Source organism: Delphinus delphis, chromosome 15 (genome assembly GCF_949987515.2).
Source record: "Delphinus delphis chromosome 15, mDelDel1.2, whole genome shotgun sequence".
NCBI classification, from domain to species: domain Eukaryota; kingdom Metazoa; phylum Chordata; class Mammalia; order Artiodactyla; family Delphinidae; genus Delphinus; species Delphinus delphis.
This window is the reverse complement of record NC_082697.1, coordinates 29,712,971-29,738,048: the sequence shown is the minus strand read 5'-3', so window position 1 is coordinate 29,738,048 and position 25,078 is coordinate 29,712,971. Positions and strand designations below refer to the sequence as shown.

Below are 25,078 nucleotides of genomic sequence, written 5' to 3'. Positions count from 1 at the left end.
CACTATCACCATTCTCTCATTCACTCAATAAACATTTCTGAAGCATCTCCAGTATGGCACACAGACTAAGTCCCCGTCCTCAGAGACCTCTGAGTGATGACTGTCCTCTGGGGGGAGGGTTGGTCTGGCTAAGCTCTGCCTTAGCTGAGGAGACTTCTCCACAATGGCCACGCTTCTGAGGCAGGATTCCAATGGCAGGTCAGTGTTTCAGCGGCCCTCTAGGATTCACACCCTTGTCTGCCGCCTTCTTCCTTAACAGCAAATGACTCTTTTCATCTCCCTCATCTAGCCACCAACACATCTCCACCTTCTTTCATCCAACACATAGGTGTGAGCTATGACAAACTTTATACTCCAGGTGAAATAAATGAGTCCTTTTGCTCAATACCTTTTCACTCTACAAACTGTTTTTCTGTGAATAAATTAAAAGTATTAGGCTGGAGACAGGTGTACTTTTAAAAGAAATCCGGTGGGGGAAAAAAATCCAAAGAAACCTATGAATAGAATAGTGCAGTGGGGAAGAAAATTTATGCTGGAGTAAGAAACACTAGCGTTCAACTCTGGGCTCTACTGAGGATGGAGAGAGGTGCAGTGTGTTAACAAAAGCAAAGGCCTAAAGTTCAGTTTGCCTGAGTTTGAATTCAGGTCCCTCCACTTAGCTCCCTTTCTAAGTCAGCCTCCTCATCCATGTGACAGGGATAATAACAGTGCCTATCCTGTAGGGTTTTGGGGAGGATTAAATGAGATAACACATGAATAAAACACAGTAAGCATTCAAAAAATCATCGCTGTTATCCATAGCTTAAGGACTATACAATTCTAAGAAGAAAACATTAAAGACTTGGTGTCACTCACAGTATTTTTAAATCATGCTTTCTATTATGGATTGCGACTCTGAAAAATAAAGCTACCTCTGAGTTCTGAACAACTGTACTCGGGCCCCACAGATGCCACAGAGGAGAATGTAATTTTTCTAAGATAAGAGCTGAAGATATGGGGACGATGGTACCCTCACAGTGGCACAACCAGGCCCAACAGCTAAAGTCACACATCCTGGATATGGTTCTCAGCATGGCCAAATCTCAGTGAGACCCTGGGCAGGCTACTTGATCCTGGGGATAATAAAAGCAGCACTGTCTCAGGTAGCTACCAGCACAATGCCTTGTATATACTCACCACTCAATAATGTCAGGTACTCTGATTTCTGTCTAATGGATGAAATCTATTCACAAAGAGTGAAAAAAGTTTTTCTTAATACCTTTTAATCTGAGCAAGAAATTTTACTTAAGAGTGGTAAGAAAGGACATCAGAAGAGTAATAATAATTGCTCACATCTACCTGTTATGTCCTGCTGACTGCTTTCATTTCAACAACCACCCTACTATCCCCATTTTACAGATGAAGGAACTAAACCCCAGAGAGGTTCCACTAGGACACTAACTCTCTTCTGGATGCTCTGGGGTCAGATTCTCAAGAACCATGCTAAGGAGTTTGGAGGTGGGATGTGACGAGTAGGTAGAGATTTTCCTTTCTTATTTATTTTCCTACTCAGACCTGATGGGTCTTTCCACTATAAACTAGAACAAACCAAAAAGTAGTTTATTGGTATCACTTGTCATTTTAAAAAATATAATTTGTGTACTAACAATAAAGTGTCCTACTACTTACAGGAATCTATTTGACATGTATGGGGAAACATGGGACTACTTAAATCTTTAAAAATAGTAGAAGTATTGAGGAGTCCAGCTCCTGGTTAAAAACCTACATGTGATTTTTGAGGCCGAACCATAGACAATGACAAAGGCTTTCCCTGGTGGGCCATACCAGGAAAACTGCCCTCCCCACACCAGCCTGGGTGGAAGTCTCTGAGGGGGGCTGAGTCAAGGTCTCAGGTCACCTGGCCAGCCACTCTCTTTCACATATTTGCATTCCTAGCTCAGGAATCTTCATTCCTAGGTCTCTTTATCTGAAGCCTTGGGCAGAGGTCTTCTTCAGTCACCTCTGCTGAGTTTCCATATGGAGGAGGAGGGGAACCTCAAAGAGGCTTTACCCACTCAGTCCCAGGTACTTTTCCACTCTTAGTCCTTCCCCTTCACCCTCCCTCCCGACCCCAGGGGCCATAAAAGGCTTTTTGCTGGGCCTTTTGGTTCAGGGCTCCCTTAACAACAAGTTTTCCCTGAAGCCTATGCTGATCCACTTGACGCTCAACCAGAGCACCATTCCAGGAGGGATAGTGGAACAAGGGGAGTCAGTGCTTTCTCCAGTGTAAGCCTCTTGCTTATACCATCAGAGTAAGTGATTAAAGGCTTAACTTCCTCATTTTTTTCTTTTTAATATTTATTTATTTGGCTGCGCTGGGTCTTAGTTGTGGCATGCAGGATCTTCGTTGCCTCACAGGGGATCTTTAGTTGTGGCATGCAGGCTCATGTTGCGGCATGTGGGATCTAGTTCCTTAACCAAGGATCAAACCCGGACCCCCTGCACTGAGCGTGCAATCTTAACCACTGGACCACCAGGGAAGTCCTTCATTTTTGACTAGTTGCTTTAATGGCTACTCTGACACCAGGCAGCTCTGCTCTCTCTCCCCCAACTCAGCTGAGCTCCTGACAAGTATAACTTAAGAAATGCAATATCTGAAACCAAGTGGCTTTTTTCCTCCAAGATATACAAGTCAAACAGATGCATTATGTGCCACCTGGTTTGCAATCAGTAACCCTGAAAAATTTGACTTACGTTGACATTTTCCCCCATTGGTCGGATCACCATAGAAGCCAGATATGCAGGTCTCACAATGCTTGCCCGTGGTCAGGTTTTCACACTTCTCACAGATACTCTGATTAATGCATTTGCTGTGGCCATTGCACTGGCAAGCTGAAAGAAAGAATTTTAAGGGGCTTTTCCTATGGTAGAGCTGGGTGGAGTACGTTCCACAAGATTTATTTGCAACTATCTAAGTTCCTTATTGCTTCTAAATAATCATCAAAACTACTAAAAACTAGTTTGAGAAATAAGATCAAAACATCAAAAAAGAGCTAATTCAGGAAAATCAGAAATATACCAAGCAAGGTGAAAGTCCAGAGCCATTAAAAAAAAAGTTTTTGTTGTTATTAATTGTAAAAATAATATATGCTCATGATAGTAAATTTGAAAAATACAAGGAAAGGGAAAAAAAATCATATACAATTTCACCACCCAGAGATCACTGTCCACATTTGGATCCTTCCTTCCAATATTTTTTTCTATACAGTTTTACACAGTTGTGTTCATATTAATATTCAATTTTGATTTTTTAAAATGTAGATCACAATTATTTTACCACATTATTTTACCTATCATAAACAAAACTTTAAATGGCAGAATGATTTCTATGAAGCCAAACAGTCACTTAACCATTACATTTTGATATTTAGTTTGCTTTCAATTTTTCATTTTTAGAAAAATAACCATGTTTATATGTAAACATTTCTATAAGTGGAATTACTGATTCCTGATGCATACAGGAGTTTACAACTAGAAAGGCATATGAGGCCTGGACCTCTCAGGGCTGCTCAGGACAGTTGTGCACTGCATACTTCAGGTGGGGCCACTCATGTAGTGCACAACCTGTAAGCAGACCTGTCTTTTTTTCTCCTTAGCTCTATTGAGACATAACTGACATACAACATTGTGTAAATCTAAAGTGCACATTTAAAGTATACAATGTGTTGATTTGATACACTTACTACAAAATGATGACCACCATAGCTATAGCTAACACCTGCATCATGTCACATAATTACCATTTCTTTTTTGTGGTGAAACGTTTAAGATCTGCTCTTTTACAGATCTGTCTTGGTTGGTCAATGTCATACAGTCTCCACCTTGACAACTTTCCATGGCCTTGCACCTGTTCTGTTTACCCACCTGCTTTCTACCCCATCCCTGTAGGTATTTGAGTTGTTTTAAATAGACTGCAACTGAAGAACTTAAAAATGACTACATCAAATATTCCACCAAAATTGCTTAAGATCTGGGGACTATACATGTTTTTCCTGTGAAGATGAGCAACTGTGCACATAGCAAAAGGGCAAAGCACAACACACAAAAAATGTAATACCTAAAATCATTTACCAAAATATCTGTATTCTGGTTCAAGATAAAAAGATTGAACAAATGCTTCTCTCTCTCTTCCCCTTCAAGATCTCACTGAAATTACAGAAGAAACGTAAAAACAAGGGTTAGGGATAAGAGGAAAAGGCGCTATGAGAAGTACTGAGAGATACTTCTGAAGCACTGAATTTCTAGCCAGAACGCCCGAAGTGCGGAGGCACACGGCACAACCATGAACATGCCAAATGCATCCACACACCTGGTCCGTTGCTCCTTCCTTCCTCCACTGTGTAAGGAATGCAGACCATTCAACAACAGCCAGAGCAGACCAGAGCTGGAGAGCCCTGGTACTAGCTAGTCAGCCTCTCCCTTAGGATATCACACCACACCTTCACGACACCCAGTACGCATAAGCCTAGACATTCAGTTATAAATACAAATCAACCTTGAGGAATCACTAGTATGAGAAAATCATCAACCTAAAAGCACCACCTAGATAAACACACGGAACGACTAACTCTGAAGGAAGGATTAATGCAAGAAAATTAAGAGAATGAAAAATACTAATTTTAGCAAATTCAAGGAGGTTTCAGAGATCACTGCATTCATAAAATAAGAAAGCAAGCTCTGGAACAAACCTTCACAATATTTAGAGACCTTGCAAAATGAAAAGGATAAAACAAAATCAGATGCAAAACAAAAACCCTTCAATAGATTAAACAGGAGAACACATATAGCCAAAAAGCTACTTGCCAGAAAATAACAGGAACAGCTGTATGCCAACAAATTTGATCACTTAGATGAAATAGAAAAATTCCTATAAAATACAGGTTACCTAAACTGACTCAAGCAGAAATAGAAAAGCTGCCTGTATTATACTTTACTTACCTATACTAAGAGATTGAATGAATAATCAAAAATCTTCCCACAAAGAAAAATCCAAGCCCAGATGGCTTCACTGGTGAATTCTACCAGTACTTAAAGAAGAATTAATACCAATCCTTTTGCAAACTCTTTCACAGTAAATACAAGAGGAGGGAACACTTCCCTACTCACTCTGAAGCCAGTACTACCCTGGTACCAAAGCCAGACAGTCATAACAAGAAAGAAAATTATAGAACAGACCTATATCTCTCATGAAAATAGACACAAAATACCCACCTAGCAAACTAAATCCAGCAACACAGTAAAAAGGATTATGCATCATAAGCAAATGGGCTTTATCCCAGGAATGAATGACTGGTTTGATATCCTTAAATCAATTAGTATAACGTAATATTAATAAACTAAAGAACAAAACCACATCACCATTGTGATACAGAAAATGCATTTGACAAAATCCAGCACCCAATCATGACAAAAGCCTTCAAAAATCTAGGAATAGAAGTAAAATTTCTCAACCTGATAAAGGACAAGTACGAAAAAACTAAGGCCAACATCATACATAATGGAAAAAGACTGAATTCTTTCCCTCTAAGATCAGGAACAAGAGAATGATGTCCACTCTCACCACTTTTATTCAACATTGTACTGGAATTTCTAGCCAGGCCAATTAGCACCCCCAAAATTTTTTTTTAAAAAGGTATCCAGATAGGAAAGACAGTAAAACTGTCTTTCTTAGTAAACAACACAAACTTGTATATAGAAAACCTTAATCCACTAAAAAACTAGTAGAAATAATGAGTTTAGCAAGGTTGCACAATACAAGATTAACATATTGTATTTCTACATATTAACAATGATCAGAAAACTAAATTAAGATAATTCCATTCACAATACCATGAAGAAGAATAAAATACTTTGTATAGTAAATTTAACAAAATAAGCATAAGATATATACATTGAAAACTTTATAAAACACTGCTGAAAGAAAATAAAAAACTAAAGAAATGAAAGACATTCCAGGTTCATAAACTAAAAGGCTTAATTAATATTGTTAAGATGGTAATATACCCCATTGGTATAATATACCAATGGGGTATATTACCCAATGGGGTAATATACCCCATTGGTCTACAGATTCAATGCAATCTCTATCAGATGTCAGCTGGCTTTCTGTTGATGTTACTGAAACTGACAAGTTCATCCTAAAATTCATATGGAAATTCAAAGAACCCAGAACAGCCATAACAATCTAGGAAAACAAGAACAAAGTTGGAGGACTCAGACTTCCCAATTTCAAAACTTACTACAAAGCTACAGAAATCAAGAGTGTGATATCAGCATAAGGACAGACATATAGGTCAGTGCAATAGAAATGAGAGTCCAGAAATAAGTTCTTACATTCAACTGATTTTCAACAAATGTGCTCCCAAAATTCAATAGTAAAAAAATAGTCTTTTCAACAAATGGTACAGGGACAACTGATTAACTACATGCAAAAAGATAAATTTGGACCCCTACCTCACACCATACACAAAAATTAACTCAAAATGAATTATGGAACTAAATACAAAGAGATAAACCTATGTAACCTTAAAGAGAAAACACAGGAGTAATTGTGATTTTTGGGTTAGTTAGGCACTGACTTCTTAGATACAATACCAAAAGCACATGGGATAAACGAAATCTTTTGTATTTCAAAAGATACCATCAAGAAAGTATGTAAAGCAATTATACCCCAATAAAGATGTTAAAAAAAAAAAAAAGAAAGTAAAAAGAGGGCTTCCCTGGTGGCGCAGTGGTTGAGAGTCCGCCTGCTGATGCAGGGGACATGGGTTCGTGCCCTGGTCCGGGAAGATCCCACATGCCGCGGAGCGGCTAGGTCCGTGAGCCATGGCCGCTGAGCCTGGGCATCCAGCGCCTGTGCTCCGCAACGGGAGAGGCCACAACAGTGAGAGGCCCATGTACTGCACCCACCCCCCCCCCAAAAAAAAAAGAAAGTAAAAAGAAACCCATGGAATGGGAGAAAATATTTGCAAACTCTATAACCAATAAGGGACTTGTATCTAGATTCATAAAGAACTCTAATACGTCAACAGTAAAAAGATAATGTAATTTAAAACTGGGCAAAGAATTTGAATAGACAGTTCTCCAAACACATATAAATGGCCAATAGGATGCTCAACTTCATTAGTCATTAGGGAAATGCAAGTCAAAACCACAGTGAGATACCATTTCTCATATACTAGAACAGCAACAATCAAACAGACACATGTATTGATAAGGATGTGGAGAAATCTGAACCTTTCTATACTGCTAATGAGAATGAAAAATGGTACAGCTACTTTGGAAAACTTTGTGCCCATTATTCCCCATTTCTTTCCCTGGCCCTAGGCAACCACTAATCTACTTTTTGTCTCTATTTATTTGCCCTTTTTTGGACATTCCATATAAGTGATATCATATAATATATAGCCTTTGTATCTGACTGCTTTTGCACAGCATATTTTCGAGGTTCATTCATGTTGTAGAATATATCAGTACTTTATATTCCTTTTTATTGCCAAATAGTATTCCATTGTATGAATGTACCACATTTTGTTTATCCACTCGCTGGCTGACAGACATCTGGGTTGTTGCCACTTTTGTCTATCATGAATAATACTTCTATGAGCACTCCATACAAGTTTTTTTTTAATTAATTAATTTATTTTTATTTTTGGCTGTGTTGGGTCTTTGTTGCTGCGCGTGGGCTCTTCTCTAGTTGCAGCGAGTGGGGTCTACTCTTTCTTGCGGTGAGCAGGCTTCTCACTGCAGTGGCTTCTCTTGTTGAGGAGCATGGGCTCTAGGTGCACGGGCTTCAGTAGTTGTGGCTTGCGGGCTCTAAAGCGCAGACTCAGCAGTTGTGGTGCACCGGTTTAGTTGTGCTGCGGCATGTGGGATCTTCCCGGACCAGGGCTTGAACCCGTGTCCCCTGCACTGGCAGGTGGATTCTCAACCACTGCACACCCAGGGAAGCCCCTCAGTACAAGTTTTTCTGTGGACATATATTTTCAATTCTCTTGGGTATATACTGGGCTATATGATGGATCTATGTTTAACTTTTTGAGGAACTGCCAAATTGTTTTCCAAAGTGGCTACAGAATTTTACATTCCTACCAACAATTTATGAGGATTCCAGTTTCCTAAATGATGTTGAGCATATTTTCATGTGCTTATTTGAGTTTAAAGAGTTCTTTATGTATTCTGGACATTAGCTTCTTATCAGACATATAATTTGTAAATATTTTCCTATATCCTGTGTATTTTCATTTTACCTGATATATTCTTGATATTAGTGGAAAAGCACAAATTTAACTATCTCATTAATCAAACCACTAGTAGATTAGAAATACAACTGTAGATCCTCCAAAATCTTAGGAAAAAAGGAACAAAGAGAATTTAATCCAGTTCTGTAGATAAAAAGCTGGTTTCTCATTTTATTTTGTATTTTCCTGCTCTACTTCCTTTTCTGAGAATGACTTTATATACTTTTGATAGGAACAGGATAAAGGGAGAAAGTAGGTGATTAAATAGTTAATCCCACTAGGGGACTGTAAGTGGAAAAAAATATGAGAGACCCCTGTAAGTTAATGATCACTCAAGAAAGCAGGTTTGCTTAACCACAAAACTAAGCAGGCCTGCTTAGCAACAAAACCATGCAACAGAAGCATGAGACACGCCCCAAAACAATAAAACAATGGTGGCATGAGACCCACATCCTGCCCAGTAAGCTCGTAAGTTAATGACCCCTAAGACATGCTCTCTGCACACATAAAAAACAATAATTTATGGAAGGGTGACATTCAAAGTGAAAGACCCTTATTGTACTGAAACCTAAAATAATTTTTCTATAATGTCATGACAGTCCTGGCTTGACCATGTAGGGACAAGAAAACTCCCCTGCCCAACCTGGAGGAGGGGCTTATGATGGAAGCCTGATGTCTACTCAAGAATGAGGAAGAAGGTGGTCTTTTCCCCCACCCCATTTTTCCTTTGATTATAAATCTGTAGCCCACTAAGTTCTTGGAGTGTGGCACCCTCTTGCCAGCTCACTTGTAAGCCTCACAAGTGTCCTATTCTAATAAATCCCTTCTTATCTATCACTTAGCACCTAGATGAATTCTTTCTGTGCTGAGACATAAAGGACTGGAGCTCCTTGGAGCGCCATGGTGCTCACCCCCAACCCCCCCGGGGGAAAAGACACCTAGCAGTTTCACTTTGCCCACTTTTTCTGTTGGGTCGACATTCAGCTTTATTTTTCTGGAGGGTAGAGGTTTACATACTCTGGATGATAATCATTTGTTATATACCCTGCAGGTATTTTCTTCCAGTCTGCCTGTGGCCCTTTATCTTTGTTTACAGTGGTCTTTCCCTTATAGAAGTCCTCACAAAGAACCCAGTGCTCAGGGGCAATGTCTGGCAGGTTCTTGGAGATATTCTTATCCACTCATCTCTTGGGAGTCTTTGCACCTGCCTAGCATCTCCCAACTGCTCTGGAGGCCCATCAGTACATTCCTGAGATTTACTGAAAGTTTGAATCAAAGGTCAATTTTTCAGGGTTGGTTTCTCAGGACAGCTACCATAGCAGGTCTAGGATCAAGGTTTAGGTCAACTCAAGGTCTGTTCCTTCTGGCATCAACCATTGGAAAGGACAGGAAGGAAGGAGAAGGAGAAGGGAAAGGAGAGAGGGAAGGAGTGGGGAGGGGAGAAGAGGGCAAAGAGAGGGGAGGAGGGAGAGAGGGAGGCAGGCAGGCAGGCTGAATTTTTCCTTTTTTCTTCATGTCAAAGGGAAAGAGATGGTTTTCCTTCTCCCTTTTCTTAGAGCATTTCAGTAAGAAAACCTGTATTAAAAAACCCTTCCTGTTCCTTTGATATGTATATGTATGAAAATTTTTAAACCTAAATAAGCCTCTAGTCAGCACTACAAAGCAGAGATGTTTTTCTTAAGTGCTTAAAAGCCATCTCTTTGAAATGTACACATCAAGGGAGCCAGCCCCCCTCCCCTTGCTGTGGGAATGGGTCCAAACTGTAACCACCTGCTTGCCTTAAAGATACAAGTTTGTTTTCTCCTTTGGGTAAAGGCAATTAACTAACCTAGGTGGCCTCCCCAATTACCAGGTAAATTCAGAATGAACTGTGAAAGAATGTAGAGCAAATAGTGCTGTCAAATCCTCACATGAAGACAAGTTATCTTCATTTTGAGAACATGTATATAATGGATTATATACGCTGGGATATTTAAAAGGGTAGAATTTCCCTCTGTTTTTGCAATCTCATTAGTGGATTGCTGCGATGTGGGCCACAACCTGGTTTAATGCTTATTCAATAATAAAACTGTTTCTTTCTTTTCTACATCTGTGGAGAGGAATTTCTGGGTTGGCAGTAGATTTTATTTTTAATTTTTCCCTACAATTGCCACAATGTATTTTTAAGTAAAAAGCAAACTGTAGAACAATATATCATATGCATAGTGTACAGCATAGTATTTTTATTTTAAAAACTATACATCTAGAGGTATCTATATTATACTGTTAAAAGTTTTTCCTTCTAGAGACGAGAAGAGGAATTCTAGTTTTTATTTTACCTACATCTGTAATAGTCGATTTTTTACAATGAACTCATTTCAATACTTTTGTAATGAAAGTTAGCAAGACAACTCACTTAAAGTCCTTAGTATTTTCATTAATTGACATTAAAAATATTTTTCACATGAAACAAATAGTTTCCTAAACTATCTGTTATTTTTTTCTTAAAGAAATCCATATAAATAATGTAGCTTTCAAGGCTTTATTCTTTGTAAATAGGTAGTGAAACACTTGATTTTGGATACACAAGACATCTTACCTGGACAATGAATGAAAGACCAGTTGTATCTGCTGTCCTCCAGACACATGCTGGAATTGAGAAGGGGCTGTGGATAGGAATTTCCTGTAGGGGCCTGAGAAGGCATTTTCACTGGTCCTTTATAGGAGCCCTCTGTGCATTTCCCTTTGCCAGTATTGCTGGGATCAGTACACCAGCCACAGCCTGGTTGCTCCAAGCAGTGACTACAGGTACAGTAGCCTGAACAATTTTCAGCTGTAAAAAAAACATACGTTACAATTCACTATCATATGTAGTCTTAAATTCATTGTATTTAAATTACCTTTTTCTTTAACAGACTATTCAACTTCTGTGAGTCAAAATTCCTATTCTATTGTGATTGTTTAAATGACATAATAAAACTTTAAAAAGCCCAATATCTTGTCCAACATATAATAGAGACTCCTCCCCTCCTCTCTCAATCTCAGGATGTTTAGAGATCATCTCCTGGAAATCACTTCTTTATGAATTAGGAGATTAAGATGTCGAGATATTACATGGATTGAGCAATATAATACTGAGGCTGGGCAAATTATTTCTGTACTCTGTGATCCATCCTGCAGTTGTTTACTTGTGTCATTGTTCTTGGTTCTGTATGCGGGTTCACATCAGGCAGTCTCTGGACAGTCCTGAGCAGGAGGTCAAGTCTGGTCTCATCCCTAGAATTTTCAGAGGCTGACAGCACTGCCCTACACACAGGAGTTGTCACCCATACTGCCTAGAGCTCACTTTTCACTCACGGGGGCAGCTGCTCATGGTATACCACTCCATACACTGGCCAAAAGGGAAGGAGGCCACGTAGGCATTGGAGTCCACGCACTGCTTCATGTTGCTGCACCACATGCACTCGGAGCTGCCGCTGGTACACTCCCCACATGCCGTCCGCAAGGCACACGGTGTCCGGCACTGCTTGGCACTGTGGTTCGCTGGGAAGTAAACCGAAGAGAGACACTTAGAGCTCCCACTATGTCAGCTAAGGTCAAAGGTTTTTCAATGTGGGTTGTGACCCACTAGTGTGTCATGAAATCAATTCAGTGGGTTACACTAAATGCAGAAGAAAATAGAAAGTCTTAGGTCATCAAGTACTATTTAGTCAAGTATATTTATATACTTGGGGGAAAAACAGTTTTTCTTTTCCAAGAGCATTAAGGACAGACATGAGGGAACAAGCTAATCTTTCCATATGAGTAGAGGTTCTAAAGCTCCTTATAATATAGGAGACCCAGGATGAACTTCAGGGGTTTTACAACCCACCTGAATATACAAAATTGCATCTTTGTATATTCTGGGGGAAAAAGAACCACAGCATTCATTAAATTCACCAAAGCACTCAGGATCCAAAATGGCTGAAAAGTTTCCCTAGATATTACACTTTAAGGTGACCCCTACAGTGCTATGAATTCTCTTCCACACCTCTGTATTCCTCAGACAAATGACAGTACCTTCCTAAAATAAGACATGATGTCAATGGAGTCCAGTCTCCCAAAAGCAGCCACAGAATTCCAACTACTGCTTGTAAGTACCTCTGCAGGAGGAGGACACTGGTCTAGGGCTGCAAATGCCACCCCTGTGCCTGCCTTTAGGAAGCCTAAATGTGCCTAGAGAGCTTCAAGCCTGTGAAGCTACTCCAAGTGTCCGGTCCTTCAGCACCCTCCTGCAGCTTTATAATGCTGAAGGTTTGCTTCTGCTTCCTGACACAGAGCTACTCCCATCATTTTTCTCCCCACTGACACTATCTTTCTGCCCATTGTCCCTGCAGTGATCTGCTTGCTTTTCTGATCTTTTCTTTGGATTTTTTGTTTTTTCTTCCACAATATTTCCCTGCCAACACCAAGAAATTTGCCTTTCAGAGAAATTATCAATACTTTTTGTGGTCAACAAACCAATCAATCTCATGGTTAATCAGAATATTAGTGTTAGTTATTTTTGGTTTTGTTCATGGCTCACATTATTCAGAGTCAAACACTATTTCCTTCTGCTTTAAAAATTCTGTGTTACACTCTGCTTCATATGCTTGAAATCAATACTCCATCGGTTTTTCATGAAAATTTCATAATACTTAACTATGCCTTCTACAGTTTCTCTTTCGACGAACTTCCAGTAACGCATAATTCACCCATATACTTACCAGGTCTTTCACAGACACTACCATTGAGTGGGTTGATGCAGGTTGCAGCTTTTAAGCCCGAAGTACTGGGTTCGGACAAAATTCCACAGAATCCAGCATCACTGGGCTCAGATGGCATCCACTGTAGCAAACTATTTGTGAATGGGGACATATCTTCCCAGCACCAGTAGGACACATTGATCTTCCGAAGGCCAACCCACGGGGTTAAGGTGAGCTTGGACTGTAGGCAAAACAGGCACAGCTATGAATATAATCAATGTTTTGACCAAAACTGGATTCTAGACAAAAACCATTAAGTTACATACATCCAAAAGATAAAGGAAAACCTCCCTATCCCGATTCAGCCATGGTAGATTACTGCAGACCATCATTTTTCTGTTACATATCATGCCTGGCACTTTAATATGGCCATTTTACAAAGGACAGAAATATAGTTCAGAGAAGATATCAATATCAAAGTAATAATCAAGTTCCTAAATTTCTACATGCTATGACAAATGCTATGAAGGAATGACCAAACCCAACTTGGTTTAAATGTCTATTTATACGTGAAATCATTGTATCGATATTTATGAAATACCAGTTATATGCCTATCATTATCTAAGCCTGTTTTGGAAGCTCTGGCTAGTTCAGGCTTAGATAAATGATGATTAAAGATTCCCACCTTCAGCTGGGGAGGAGGGGGGTATTGGCTGTCACCGAATTTATAGAGAAAATAGGACAATGAATTCCTGGGAAAGTCTGTCTCAGATGCCACATGTAGCCAAAACCCAGACCCCACTTCCTATGTCCTTCCCAAGGAAGTGCTTCCCATTCCTCCTACCTGCTTGACATTTCCCCCTAACTGTTCTATACCAAAGACGATGTTGTTGAAAGAGCCGTTGTCTTGTATCTACTTGACTGAGGGTAGGACCACAGTTCTAGGGCTCTGGACTAAAAAAGACAAAATGTGACTGTGGAATATCAACTACAAGCTGCCTGAGAGTACTGGGTGGACAGGAAGAGAACTTGGGGACTTTCTGTGCTCAGAAACTCCTGATAAGAAGATGCCCTCTCCTTTTGGCTTGGTCAGATCTAAGAAAGACCCAAATGGATGTCTATTTCTTAGGATGATTAGCATTAAATCATATTACACACTGTAATAATACCTGAAATCTGAGAGACTCAGGTGGCTTAATTCAGCTCAGCTAATTAGTAATGGCATTCCCCTCCCCCACCCCAACAGAACCTAGGGATAAAACAGATATGAAATCATCTACTGATGTCACAGGATATGTGCATATGTAAACATGCTACTGTTCAATACACATGTAATTATTGATATATCTTATAATTTAATGAAATATGACTAATAAAAATAAGGTGTTGGAAATTTAAAGATAAGAAAGAATTTATTAAAAGAAAAGAATTTGACAGTGCAGTTCCATAGTGTATTACACTGCACCTACTAGCATTCCTCCTGCTGCCAAGCACATCACAGGTAAGCTGTAGTCATGCTGTCAGTAGGATGGATACTAGAAACTTAATTTCCAAAGATTTTAACTCACCATGCTCTGCGATGACTGCATGATTCGCAGCTGCTTAAGGACAAATTCCACCTTCTTCTGGGTTGTAAGAGAAGCCAAAAAGGCATTGTGGTTCCTACAGGACAATTTTGCATTGTCATAATTCTCTTTGGCAGTAGTAATTTTCAGACATGAGTTTCCAACCAAATGCCAGCCAATGCCACAGATATTTTCTTTATTAAAGAGGGGAGAGAAAAACAAAGAGTTTTAGAAATCACACAAAACTACGTATATTAGCAGCTTGAACTGCTGAAAACCTAAAGGGCTTTTGTGAGCTGAATTCTAGATACTTCATTCAGATGTGGTGAGTGCATCAGACACATTACTAAGAACCAAATACAGAATACACACAAGAATTTTTTAAATGTTTATCAGTCATATTTCCTGGATCTCAAGATGCATATTCTGAGGTCAACCCTCCTATGTTTTAGAGGAAAACACTTGTTTGATGTCACTGTTAAACTTATAAACCTCCTTTTGAAGAAAAATCAGAAACAAGGCTAAAATCCTAAGAGCAGAAAAATGAATATGCATTATTGGAAAGATGGGGTGGAAAACTGCAAGAACAGAAATGAGTTGGTGAATGAGCAAGCTGCACTGTTTTCACATCAAGTGAAACAAAACATCCAAAAAGTGAGGTGGAAAGAGGATTTTTGGGAAATAAACCGAAGTGCTACAGTACACCAGGTAAGTTTGTAATCTGCTACTGTGACCTCCCTGTACCCACCCAAGGAACTGCAGAAGCTATACATGCTTCCTGGAAGACAGTGCACGAGCAAAGCAACTTCACTGGAACCAAAGTACCCTGGAGATGCCCTCAACAATGTTCATCAACAGCCAGTGAGATAAACGGAAGGTGCCACAGGAAAGGGATCATTTCAGAGCAGATAAAGACTTGTTCCTCAAAGTGTGGCATCAGTGTCATTGCTCGCTGAAATGCAGATTCTAGGGCCCCACCACAAATCTGTGCCAGAATCTGGCTTCTAGCAAGACCCCCAGGTACTCTGCTATGCCCTAAAGTTTGAGATGCAATGAGGTAAAAGAACAAGAACCCCACTCTAGCAAGCTGAATCAAGTACTTCCGAAGGATTTCAAGAGGGGCCCCAGTAGACTCCAGCTACCCTGTACTTGTGTTGCACAGAGCCAAAGAAGTCCCCTTCCTGGGCTTCCTGGTTGAGCAAATATATCATACAGTTTCAGCCATGGCTGGCTGGCTTCAGGCCCCCAACTCATCATCCTGAACCTCAGAAGTGCTATAAATTGAGGTATCTGGGGCTGGGGTCATCTCAGGAGGTGCTGCTGACAGAGACATCTCTCCTTTCCTTCTTATCAGAAGGTGCTGAAAACCTGATCCCAGTGGTCAGTAAGAAGTACTCTTCATAAAGTGTACAGCAGGGGCTTCCCTGGTGGCGCAGTGGTTGAGAGTCTGTCTGCCGATGCAGGGGACACGGGTTCGTGCCCCGGTCCGGGAAGATCCCACATGCTGTGGAGTGGCTAGGCCCATGAGCCATGGCCGTTGAGCCTGCATGTCCGGAGCCTGTGCTCTGCAATGGCAGAGGCCACGGCGGCGGGAGGCCCACATACCGCAAAAAAAAAAATAAAAATAAAAAAATGAAGTGCCCAGCAGACTGGCTGCTGAGACTGCTGCTTTCTACTCCCAGGTTACCGTAGAGTGGGGTAGGGACAATGGAGAGTGGGGTTGGGACAAGAGAGCAGGCTCAATGACACAGAGTCAAGCTGTCCTTGATTCTCCACAGCAGCAGATGACGCTTCACTTTCTTTCAAAGGATGGTAGAAGTAAATACTTAAGAACTGTATTTCTGCTTTAAAATATAACAAACCACAATAGTGGTGACGGGGAATGAATGGATAAAATGAGTTCGCCCCTTTTGCAGGGTTCAATCTAGGCTGCACAGTATTGAGGGTGTGTGCGTGTGAAGTCTTTGGACCCACACACATCAAGATGCCCCTGGCAAGGCCTACCAGGCAGGGCGATGCACTCCTGATTCCGAGGCTCCCACTGGCAGTTCTGGTCCAGGGCACAGCTCCTGCAGCTGGTCTTCTTGTTACAGTAGTACATGGGGTTATCCTTGGGGCAATGATCGTACCTGGAAATGGAGATCTAGAATACAATGGACAAAAGCTTTTCTCTTATATCCACAGAGAGAACTCATGGCAAGAACAAATAGGATACTAAAAACAACAGTCTAACTGAGGAAGCAAACTACAAATACATACATACATAAATAAATAAATAAGATGTAGATGAAGCAGCACTGCAGTGGAAACACTATAGTGAAATGTTCTGTTCAAGGACATGCCTTTACCTGGCAAGGAAGCAGTGCATTCTTTTAAGCACCATGCTTCAACTTGCTTATCTGCAGAATGGGAATGTTGAACTTGCTGCTTTTTGTCTCCCATTCTAAAAGTTTTTAATTTTATGAGCTGCTTTACAGACTGACAAATAATGTCTTATAAACAGTCAAAAATTATAAACGTTGAGTCATCATATCTTTTTTTTCCTTATAACCTAAATAAAAAATCATAAATGGTAAGCATAAATTATGTTGAGCCAAGATATAACATAAGACAAGGAGATTTTGCAAAGTCTATTATTTCCACAATTCAGTTTGGCTGCTGCTACACACCTGTCTCACTTTCACTCTCAAGTCCTAAATTGCTCCCCAAACCCTGCATATGTAGAGGGAGCACACCATTACAAACTTCACGCCAAGAATCTAGTACTTAGCCATAGCCATGCATAGGGACTGGGGTGTACTCAGAATAATAATCTTGCCTTCTTCTAAAACACCACACATCAATCCTCGTGGCTAACAGAACCTTTGGAATTAGGACATACAGAGCATCCCTTACTAAAAGAAACTTGAGCAATAATAAAATCCAAATCTACACTGAAGGTTTCAAAGATAACTCTGGGCTATACCATATGCTCTAAAATCTACATCTAATCCCACTCAGGATTTTTCTATCCTCTGAAATCCTTTAGAAACAGCCTCTGACCTGGCCTTCTGTGCAGCTGTGGTTCATAGGGACACAATGGTCATGGCACCAGTGGCAGTCATTTGTGTTGGCCGTGCAGCTGTAACAATCCGTGTGCTCGTCACATCTGTCATGGTCAAGAGCTGTGAAGAGAAGAAAAATTCATCAACTGTGACAGCTTCTCCTCAGAAATGTCACAGGCCATTACAACTGCTGTTGAGCAAGATATGACACTGAGGCAAAAAAAATAAAATAACAAGCCTTGGGAAGTAAAATGAGGAGTGAAACTGGCAGGAAAATATATTGGTGTGTTCAGGTCAAAACAGTAAATAAGTAAACAATCTGAAGAAAAGTAAATAAGTAAACAATCTGAAGAAATGCCATTTTGTACTCCACCCTCCTAACAAAAGTACACAGAAAGTGAAAAACAAAGATAGAATAATTCAACGATGTGATATAAAGGAAATAGGTCTGGTTCTTCCAATATTTTTCTTTTCAAGAAAGAAATCAACTAGCAGTTGAATGAACACCAAAAGCAGCCCAGGGGCTAAACAAAGAAATGTAGGAGACCAAGCCATTCCTCCAGCTATAAATGCAAGGCTGCTCTGGGCACAGGAAGCAGGCAGCACCACAGAACCCCAAAGAAGGCAATACACATATATGTAAGTCCAAGAAATTCTGGGCTACTAGAGACCTGTTGATCTCCTACTGACCCTAGACAGGTCAAGGTCAGCAATGAAAGAGAAGCCACACAACAGTGCTGCCTCATCTATTGAACCATTCATGGACATGGCACATGGTAGAATCCATGGACAAGAAAAGGCAGGGCCCACCCTCACGAAGACCCCAACAACCTGCTCCTTAGGCTGTTCTTCCTGCCCTGGTCATCACCCCATGGACTGGGCCCACAGAGAAAGCAGAGTGAACCAAGGAAGGTGACATCTGAGATGAGTTCATAGCAAATGGGTTCATAATGAACCACCTAAGGTAATTAAATATTATTTCCTATAAACTTGCACATTTAATTTGAACTTTTTAAATATGGTTAAAAAATAACTATTTCACTGATCGTATCCCTTTTAGGAGACAGTGACTAACCCTACCAAGTTCTGGTCATGTTAGTTCTCCAGCACTCACCAGCCCACCAATGAACCTGTAAAGCTGCCTGGGTGTTCTTACTGAGGATTTATGTTCAGCTTAATTTGGAGCATTCCAGGAGAGTGAAAGCTGCCTCTATCCATCATAACTCTCACGGTAACTGCTACACCAACCCTAACAGTTAAGAAATTCAGTCAACATAGTTTAAATTAATTGAAGTGAAACAATATTTTTCAGAGACATTTTTCTTACTTTTAAAGGACTTTCTCACATATGGCTTCATTGTATTGCACTGTGCTATTATGTCAGAGCAAAAGGGTAAAAGGAGCTGAGTAGGTAAGATGAAGAAAGCTTGGACAATATAAGGGGTGGTTCTAGAAGGAGGGATCACTGTTCATCCTCAGCAACTGTCTGCCTTGCTATCACTGCTGTGCCCAACTAGAGAAGCTAGAAAAGAATAATACCTCTATCCACTAGAACAATCTACTCCAACATAGCTTTTCTGGATTGGCCCTCTTAATCTCATCCTTAATGTTAGAACTGCATAATCCAATATGGTAGCCACTAACCACATGTAGTTTTTATTTATTTATTTTTTGGCCATGGTGCGTGACACGTGGGATCTTAGTTCCCCAACCAGGGTGGAACCCATGCCCCCTGCAGTGGAAACGTAAAGTCTTAACCACGGGACCGCTGGGGAAGTCCCCACATGTAGTTTTTAATTTAAATTAATTAAAATTTTAAAATTCAGTTCTTCAGTCACACCAGTCTCATTCCAAGTGTTTGATAGCCACATATGGCTAGTAGCTAACATATTGGGACAGTGCAGATATAAAAAGTCCTACCAGATTGCAGTGCCTCAAAACAGCTGAAACTAGGTTCTGGAGTTGGTATACAAAGTCTATACAATGCTAAAAGGTTTTGTCTTCATCATTAGCAAACAGCATACGTGGCACGTTCCTATCCATTATAAAGATGTTTACAATCCAATTTTCAAACACCCATAAAGCATTTGCCCAAGTTATTACTGAATAATTTTGGATAATAAAATGAACATTAAAAGTACACATTGGATGGGCTTCCCTGGTGGCGCAGTGGTTGAGAGTCTGCCTGCCGATGCAGGGGATACGGGTTCATGCCCCGGTCCGGGAAGATCCCACATGCCGTGGAGCGGCTGGGCCCGTGAGCCATGGCCGCTGGGGCTGCGCGTCCGGAGCCTGTGCTCCGCAATGGGAGAAGCCACAGCAGTGAGAGGCCCGCGTACCGCAAAAAAAAAAAAAAAAAAAGCACAGATTGGATAAGTGACTTCACAATTCAGATAAAATGAGATCTCAAAGTAATTAAATTTTAAGAAGAGATAAAAACATACTTCCTTTAGAAAAACACTCTGATTTTAACTTTTCTTCTTGTGCTTCAGTCGCCAACTCCCAGGAGACACACTGAGATGACCCTGTGTCCCACACACACCGGATGCCAGGTCCTGCTGCTAGACAAGCAGCTTCACTCTGGTGTGCTTCACACTGTTCTGAAGTAAATACCAGGATGTCACTGAGGAGGAGACTATTGAAACCACCAAATACATACATGGTGCTAAAAGAAAAAAAAGAGAGAGAAAGAGTTCACTGGAAACTTACATAAACAAATGCATGATATACTTCTTATAATCTTTAAACGAATCTCACATATCAAAAGTCCTGTAAAAAAGTTATTTTCAAGACCTCAAAAAACATTCTTATACCTTTACTTCCCAAATTCCAACCTTTCACAATGGCCTGTGACTACCCAGAATAGTTCCAATAATCTACCTCCTCTTTACAGCTACTATATTAAAAAGTTCTCATGATAAGTGAGTGACTTTTAACCAGGATTCTTCAAAATATTTTAGTGACAGGGCAAGCTAGCATATTTTAAAATTATACACATAATCCTATATCTACATGTTTTTAAATATTAAAAATAAGTATGTACAATTTAAGAAGTATAGATAAAGGCTCTCTAGTCAAAACTGTGTAATGAAAACATAGACCAATAAGAAAGAGATAAAAGTGCATATGAAAATTTAGTACACAGTACAAGTCACATTTTAATTAGTGGAACAGATGATTTCAAGCATTTCTTTCAACTCTGAGATCCTATAATCCACCAGGAAGTTTAGTACTAACCCACAATGAGGTATCAAATAATTCACTCTCACTGTGCCTCAATTTTCCTCAATCGACAGAGGATAACTAAAGCATAAAGATTCTGTGGTTGTATTTTTACTATATCTGAAAACTGACATATTTCAGTAACCAAAAATGAACACCAGGTTTAATTTTTAACTTCATATTGGTTTACTTAGTATCACATTATATAGTCTGGTTTCAGCTAGTCAATTTATTGCTTAAACCAAATAAGCTCCATCGGCCTCTCAGTACAGCTGGTGTTCTTAGCAATTCTGAATTCATCTGGTCACATCGGCTATGTGAGGGTAGGCAAAGTCCTTCAAAGAGGCTTGGAGCAGGGAACTGAAAAGAACAGCTGCATCTGCAGCAGTCTCAATGCCTCACAGCCCACTCTTCTTCCTGCCTCCCTCAAAAACCACAAGAACAACGACTAAGTGAAGCACAGCTGGCCCAATGCAGATGCTCGATTACGGGAACCATCATTCAAAATGTGGAAATCACGTGAATCAAAGTTTCTCTTTAGGTAAGTTACTTCACAAAATTAAACTAACCATTACAGCAGAAATTAACACAACACTGTAAATCAACTATACTTCAATTTTAAAAAATTGGAAAAAAAATTAAACTAACCATGGTTTTTTACTACATGACCTCCCTTGTCATGCCCTGTCCCCCTCCAACCCTGGCCCATTCATACAGATACTCACATATAGGCTCAAATACTCCACTGGAATTATACAAAAAGAAGCACATTATTATAACGCAGGCAAGCCATTCCCAATTTTGATTCATGGTTAAATTATATCTTACGGTAAACTTCTGTCAACTTCTCTGAGTTTATATAAAACCTCCGAAATGTTTTGATAGAAAATCCATTTATTTGCTAATTATCATTATGGTACTAACAGCTGCCATTTAGCAAATGCCTATTATGTGCCAAATCTTATGCTAGGAGAACACCATGAATATAAAGATGAACACAGCTGAGGCCAGGCACTCACAGGCAAGATGATGACAAAATGGACCCACTGTTTTTCAGATGAAGAACATCAAGAGGCACTTACTAGAAAACTTTAAGCCTTTTCCTTACTGAGGAAATATCAAATTACAATTTAAGATAGGACTTCAGGGACTTCTCTGGTGGTCCAGTGGTTAAGAATACGCCTTCCAATGCAGGGGACACAGGTTCGATCCCTGGTCTGGGAACTAATATCCCACATGCCATGGGGCAACTAAGCCCACATGCTGCAACTACTGAGCACGTGAGCCGCAACCAGAGAGCCCACGTGCCACAACAAAAAAAAGATCCCGCACGCTGCAACGAAGATCCCACGTGCCACAACTAAGAACCAACGCAGGCAAATAAATAAATATTTTTTAAAAAGATAACACTTCAAATTAGTAGTCAAAAATTCTTCCATTTAAATCTATACCTATCAAATATTCCCACAGTAAAACCGTATTTATTGCTAAATTTCAGCTGTTTACTTTGTGAAAGATGTCCCTTTTTCCAGTATCTAAGTGTTTGAATTCTGTCAATTCTTCCTTCACATCTCCACGATAGGTTGCTTTCTTATCTCTCTTAATCCAAGGTGAATTACCTCATCTAACTTTCATTATCACAACAGAAATTTTGAAAATGAAGGGAATCCTAACATAATATACATAGGCATTATGGCATTTAAATAGTTTCAGGATTGATAAGGCCTAGAATTTTAAAAGGTGAAGTAAACAGTAATCAGAGAAGAAACAAAATGAGAAAAAATTAACAACATGATTAGACTATTTTAACAGATGAAAAAATCGGTAAAGCACACTATAAGGTACAGGTCACATGGCCACTCTGGAGCTCCCTTATATGAAAGATGCTTCTCCAGGGGCAGATTTGTGAAGCGCTCTATTAGTTTGGGCCAGGCACTTCTGAATGATGCAATGAAATGCAGTGCAGACTTCAGATTATCCAAAGACTTGATATATATGAAGCACCACAGACTTGACCTATATGAAGCATCAGAATCTCCCCACCTCTGTTCCCATATCTTATCCCTTACCTAAAGTGCCCTCTCTCCTTTTTTTCAAATCTTTCTTCACCACTCAGACAAAAGCACCACAAACAATAGCAAATAGCAGAAGGCCTAAGACAGTAACTGCACACAACTTTTGTTGTCCCATGCACTCAGACAACACCAAACATAGCTTACTCCGGCATGCTAACAAAACTACATCAACAAATATGGCATTAGAAGTAATTCAAATCCACATCAAATATTTTAAATATAGATCAGGAAATTCATACCTAACATAATGCTATGAAAAAACAATGGGATAAGGTAATCCTATGAATAATATGTAAGTCCAATATCACTTCATATTTTACTTCATTTTCATTTTAAACACAAGAGAAAAGGAACAAGCACTTCTTCTTCAATTACCTGTTGTACAAGACTGCTGAATGGCCAAATCTGTTGACATCATGGTGGAGATCAGGTCTGGGAAGCACTGACCATCGGTCACAAGCTAGGAGCAAGAAAAACACATTTCAGAAGGGACTGTCACTCATAATCAATAGGGACTGGCATTTTCTTTGGGAAAGAAGACTGTAATAAACACAAATATATCTCTCAGTTTTTCTTAGTCACACCATTATTTCTGAAGTAAAATGCAGCAGCAACAGAACAGAAGGGCAAGGAAGAACGGTAGGACTCTATAGCAATTCTAATTAGTGAATGCACATTCACATCACTCACTCTGTTGCCTATCAATATTACCCACTAGAATGTTTTTTTTTTTTTTTTTGCCATACGCCGGCCTCTCACCGCTGCAGCCTCTCCCGCTGCGGAGCACAGGCTCTGGACGCGCAGGCTCAACGGCCATGTCTCATGGGCCCAGCCGCTCCGCGGCATGTGGGATCTTCCTGGACTGGGGCACAAACCCGCGTCCCCTGCATCGGCAGGCGGACTCTCAACCACTGCGCCACCAAGGAAGCCCTAGAATGTTTTTTAACTTAAGCAAATTTTACATTTTTCAAAGCTTACATAAGTAAAACATGTGAATTCCATAATTATTTTTCACTCTATATTGCTTTGCCCAAACTCAGTAACTAAAATAGAAATGTACAGGTGGAAAATTAAAACTAAAAAAAAAAAAAAAATCAAGCTTTATCTAATTTTTAAAAGGTCCTTTCCTAGACCCCCTAGATCTACTAATTTCCCTTTGTTCTGATTCACGCTAGCAACTTCTCTTCTGGACCTCAATACCAACAGGTGCTGCTGAACCATATCAACCTCTGACTCACTGTCTTCTGTTCCCAGACACACAGACTTTCACACTCACTAAACAAAGGTTCTTCCACTCAATCTGGACATTTATTCAACCCTGACAACAAAAGCTTTCACTTTCTTCTCCTACCCAGCCTGAACTCTGTGGTCTTCCTCACATGCAGAACAGAGGCCATCAACTCCCACAGCTTCCTGACCACCCACCTTGCTTCCTTCCCTAAAACCAGTGTGGCAGGAGCCCTTCCTCTTATCCCACCTGACTTTTACCACAGTATTTAAATATGCCCAAGGAGGCACTCAACTCACCCCTTTTCTTCCCTTCACAGACAAGGGTTTTTTTTTTTAATTAAAACGGTCAACATTCACTGTGTACATCTCACCATATATTACTTCTCAGCCTCCTGTAATCTGGATCATTCCTCCATGTCCAGAGGGTAGTAACTGATCTCTTTGTTGCTAAATGTGAAAGACTCTCCAGTCCTTATTTTACTTAATCCCTCTGTAGCCACTGTTAACTGCTACCTCTCAGGTCCCCAGTTTTGCCTCACTTTCCTCCTATTCTCTGACATGCTTCTGCAATCTCCATTCTCTTTAAGACTTCTTTATGTATCTATTCCCTGGCTCTTTGCTTGTCCCTGATGACACATGCTCCCTACAGAAGTTCACCCCCTCCTACAGCTCCCCACTGATCTCTGTACTGCTCTGTCCCACAGTCATCTCCAGCTGAACATGCCCCCAAATCCAATTTACTCACTTCCTCCCAGACCCTGTCCCTCTACTTCTATTTCCAGCCTTGGTGAAAAACACCATCTACTGTGGCCCACACCAGATACCAGATAAGGATGCTGTCACAGCTCTCAAAACACTCGGGACAATCCTCGGGTTCCCAGTAATTCTCAAACACATATGTCTCTTTATCCTCATTGCCACTTCCACAGTCTTGGCTCAAACCCTCCTCAGGACTTCAT

General features: G+C 40.2%; 1 protein-coding gene across 5 annotated transcripts in view; it reads right to left on the bottom strand.

Moving 5' to 3' along the window:
* The window catches only part of ATRN (attractin), a 173,483-nt gene that overhangs the window by 72,464 nt on the left and 75,941 nt on the right, over positions 1 to 25,078 (bottom strand). For all 5 annotated transcript variants that reach the window (XM_069541375.1, XM_060031150.2, XM_060031151.1 and 2 more), the window contains exons 11-19: positions 23,265 to 23,349; positions 20,037 to 20,257; positions 17,591 to 17,712; positions 16,553 to 16,691; positions 14,552 to 14,742; positions 13,004 to 13,223; positions 11,616 to 11,801; positions 10,858 to 11,091; positions 2,734 to 2,871 (exon numbers count right to left, since the gene is read on the bottom strand). In XM_069541375.1, the coding sequence (XP_069397476.1) occupies positions 2,734 to 2,871; positions 10,858 to 11,091; positions 11,616 to 11,801; positions 13,004 to 13,223; positions 14,552 to 14,742; positions 16,553 to 16,691; positions 17,591 to 17,712; positions 20,037 to 20,257; positions 23,265 to 23,349 (1,536 nt within the window). The remainder of the gene's footprint in view (positions 1 to 2,733; positions 2,872 to 10,857; positions 11,092 to 11,615; positions 11,802 to 13,003; positions 13,224 to 14,551; positions 14,743 to 16,552; positions 16,692 to 17,590; positions 17,713 to 20,036; positions 20,258 to 23,264; positions 23,350 to 25,078) is intronic.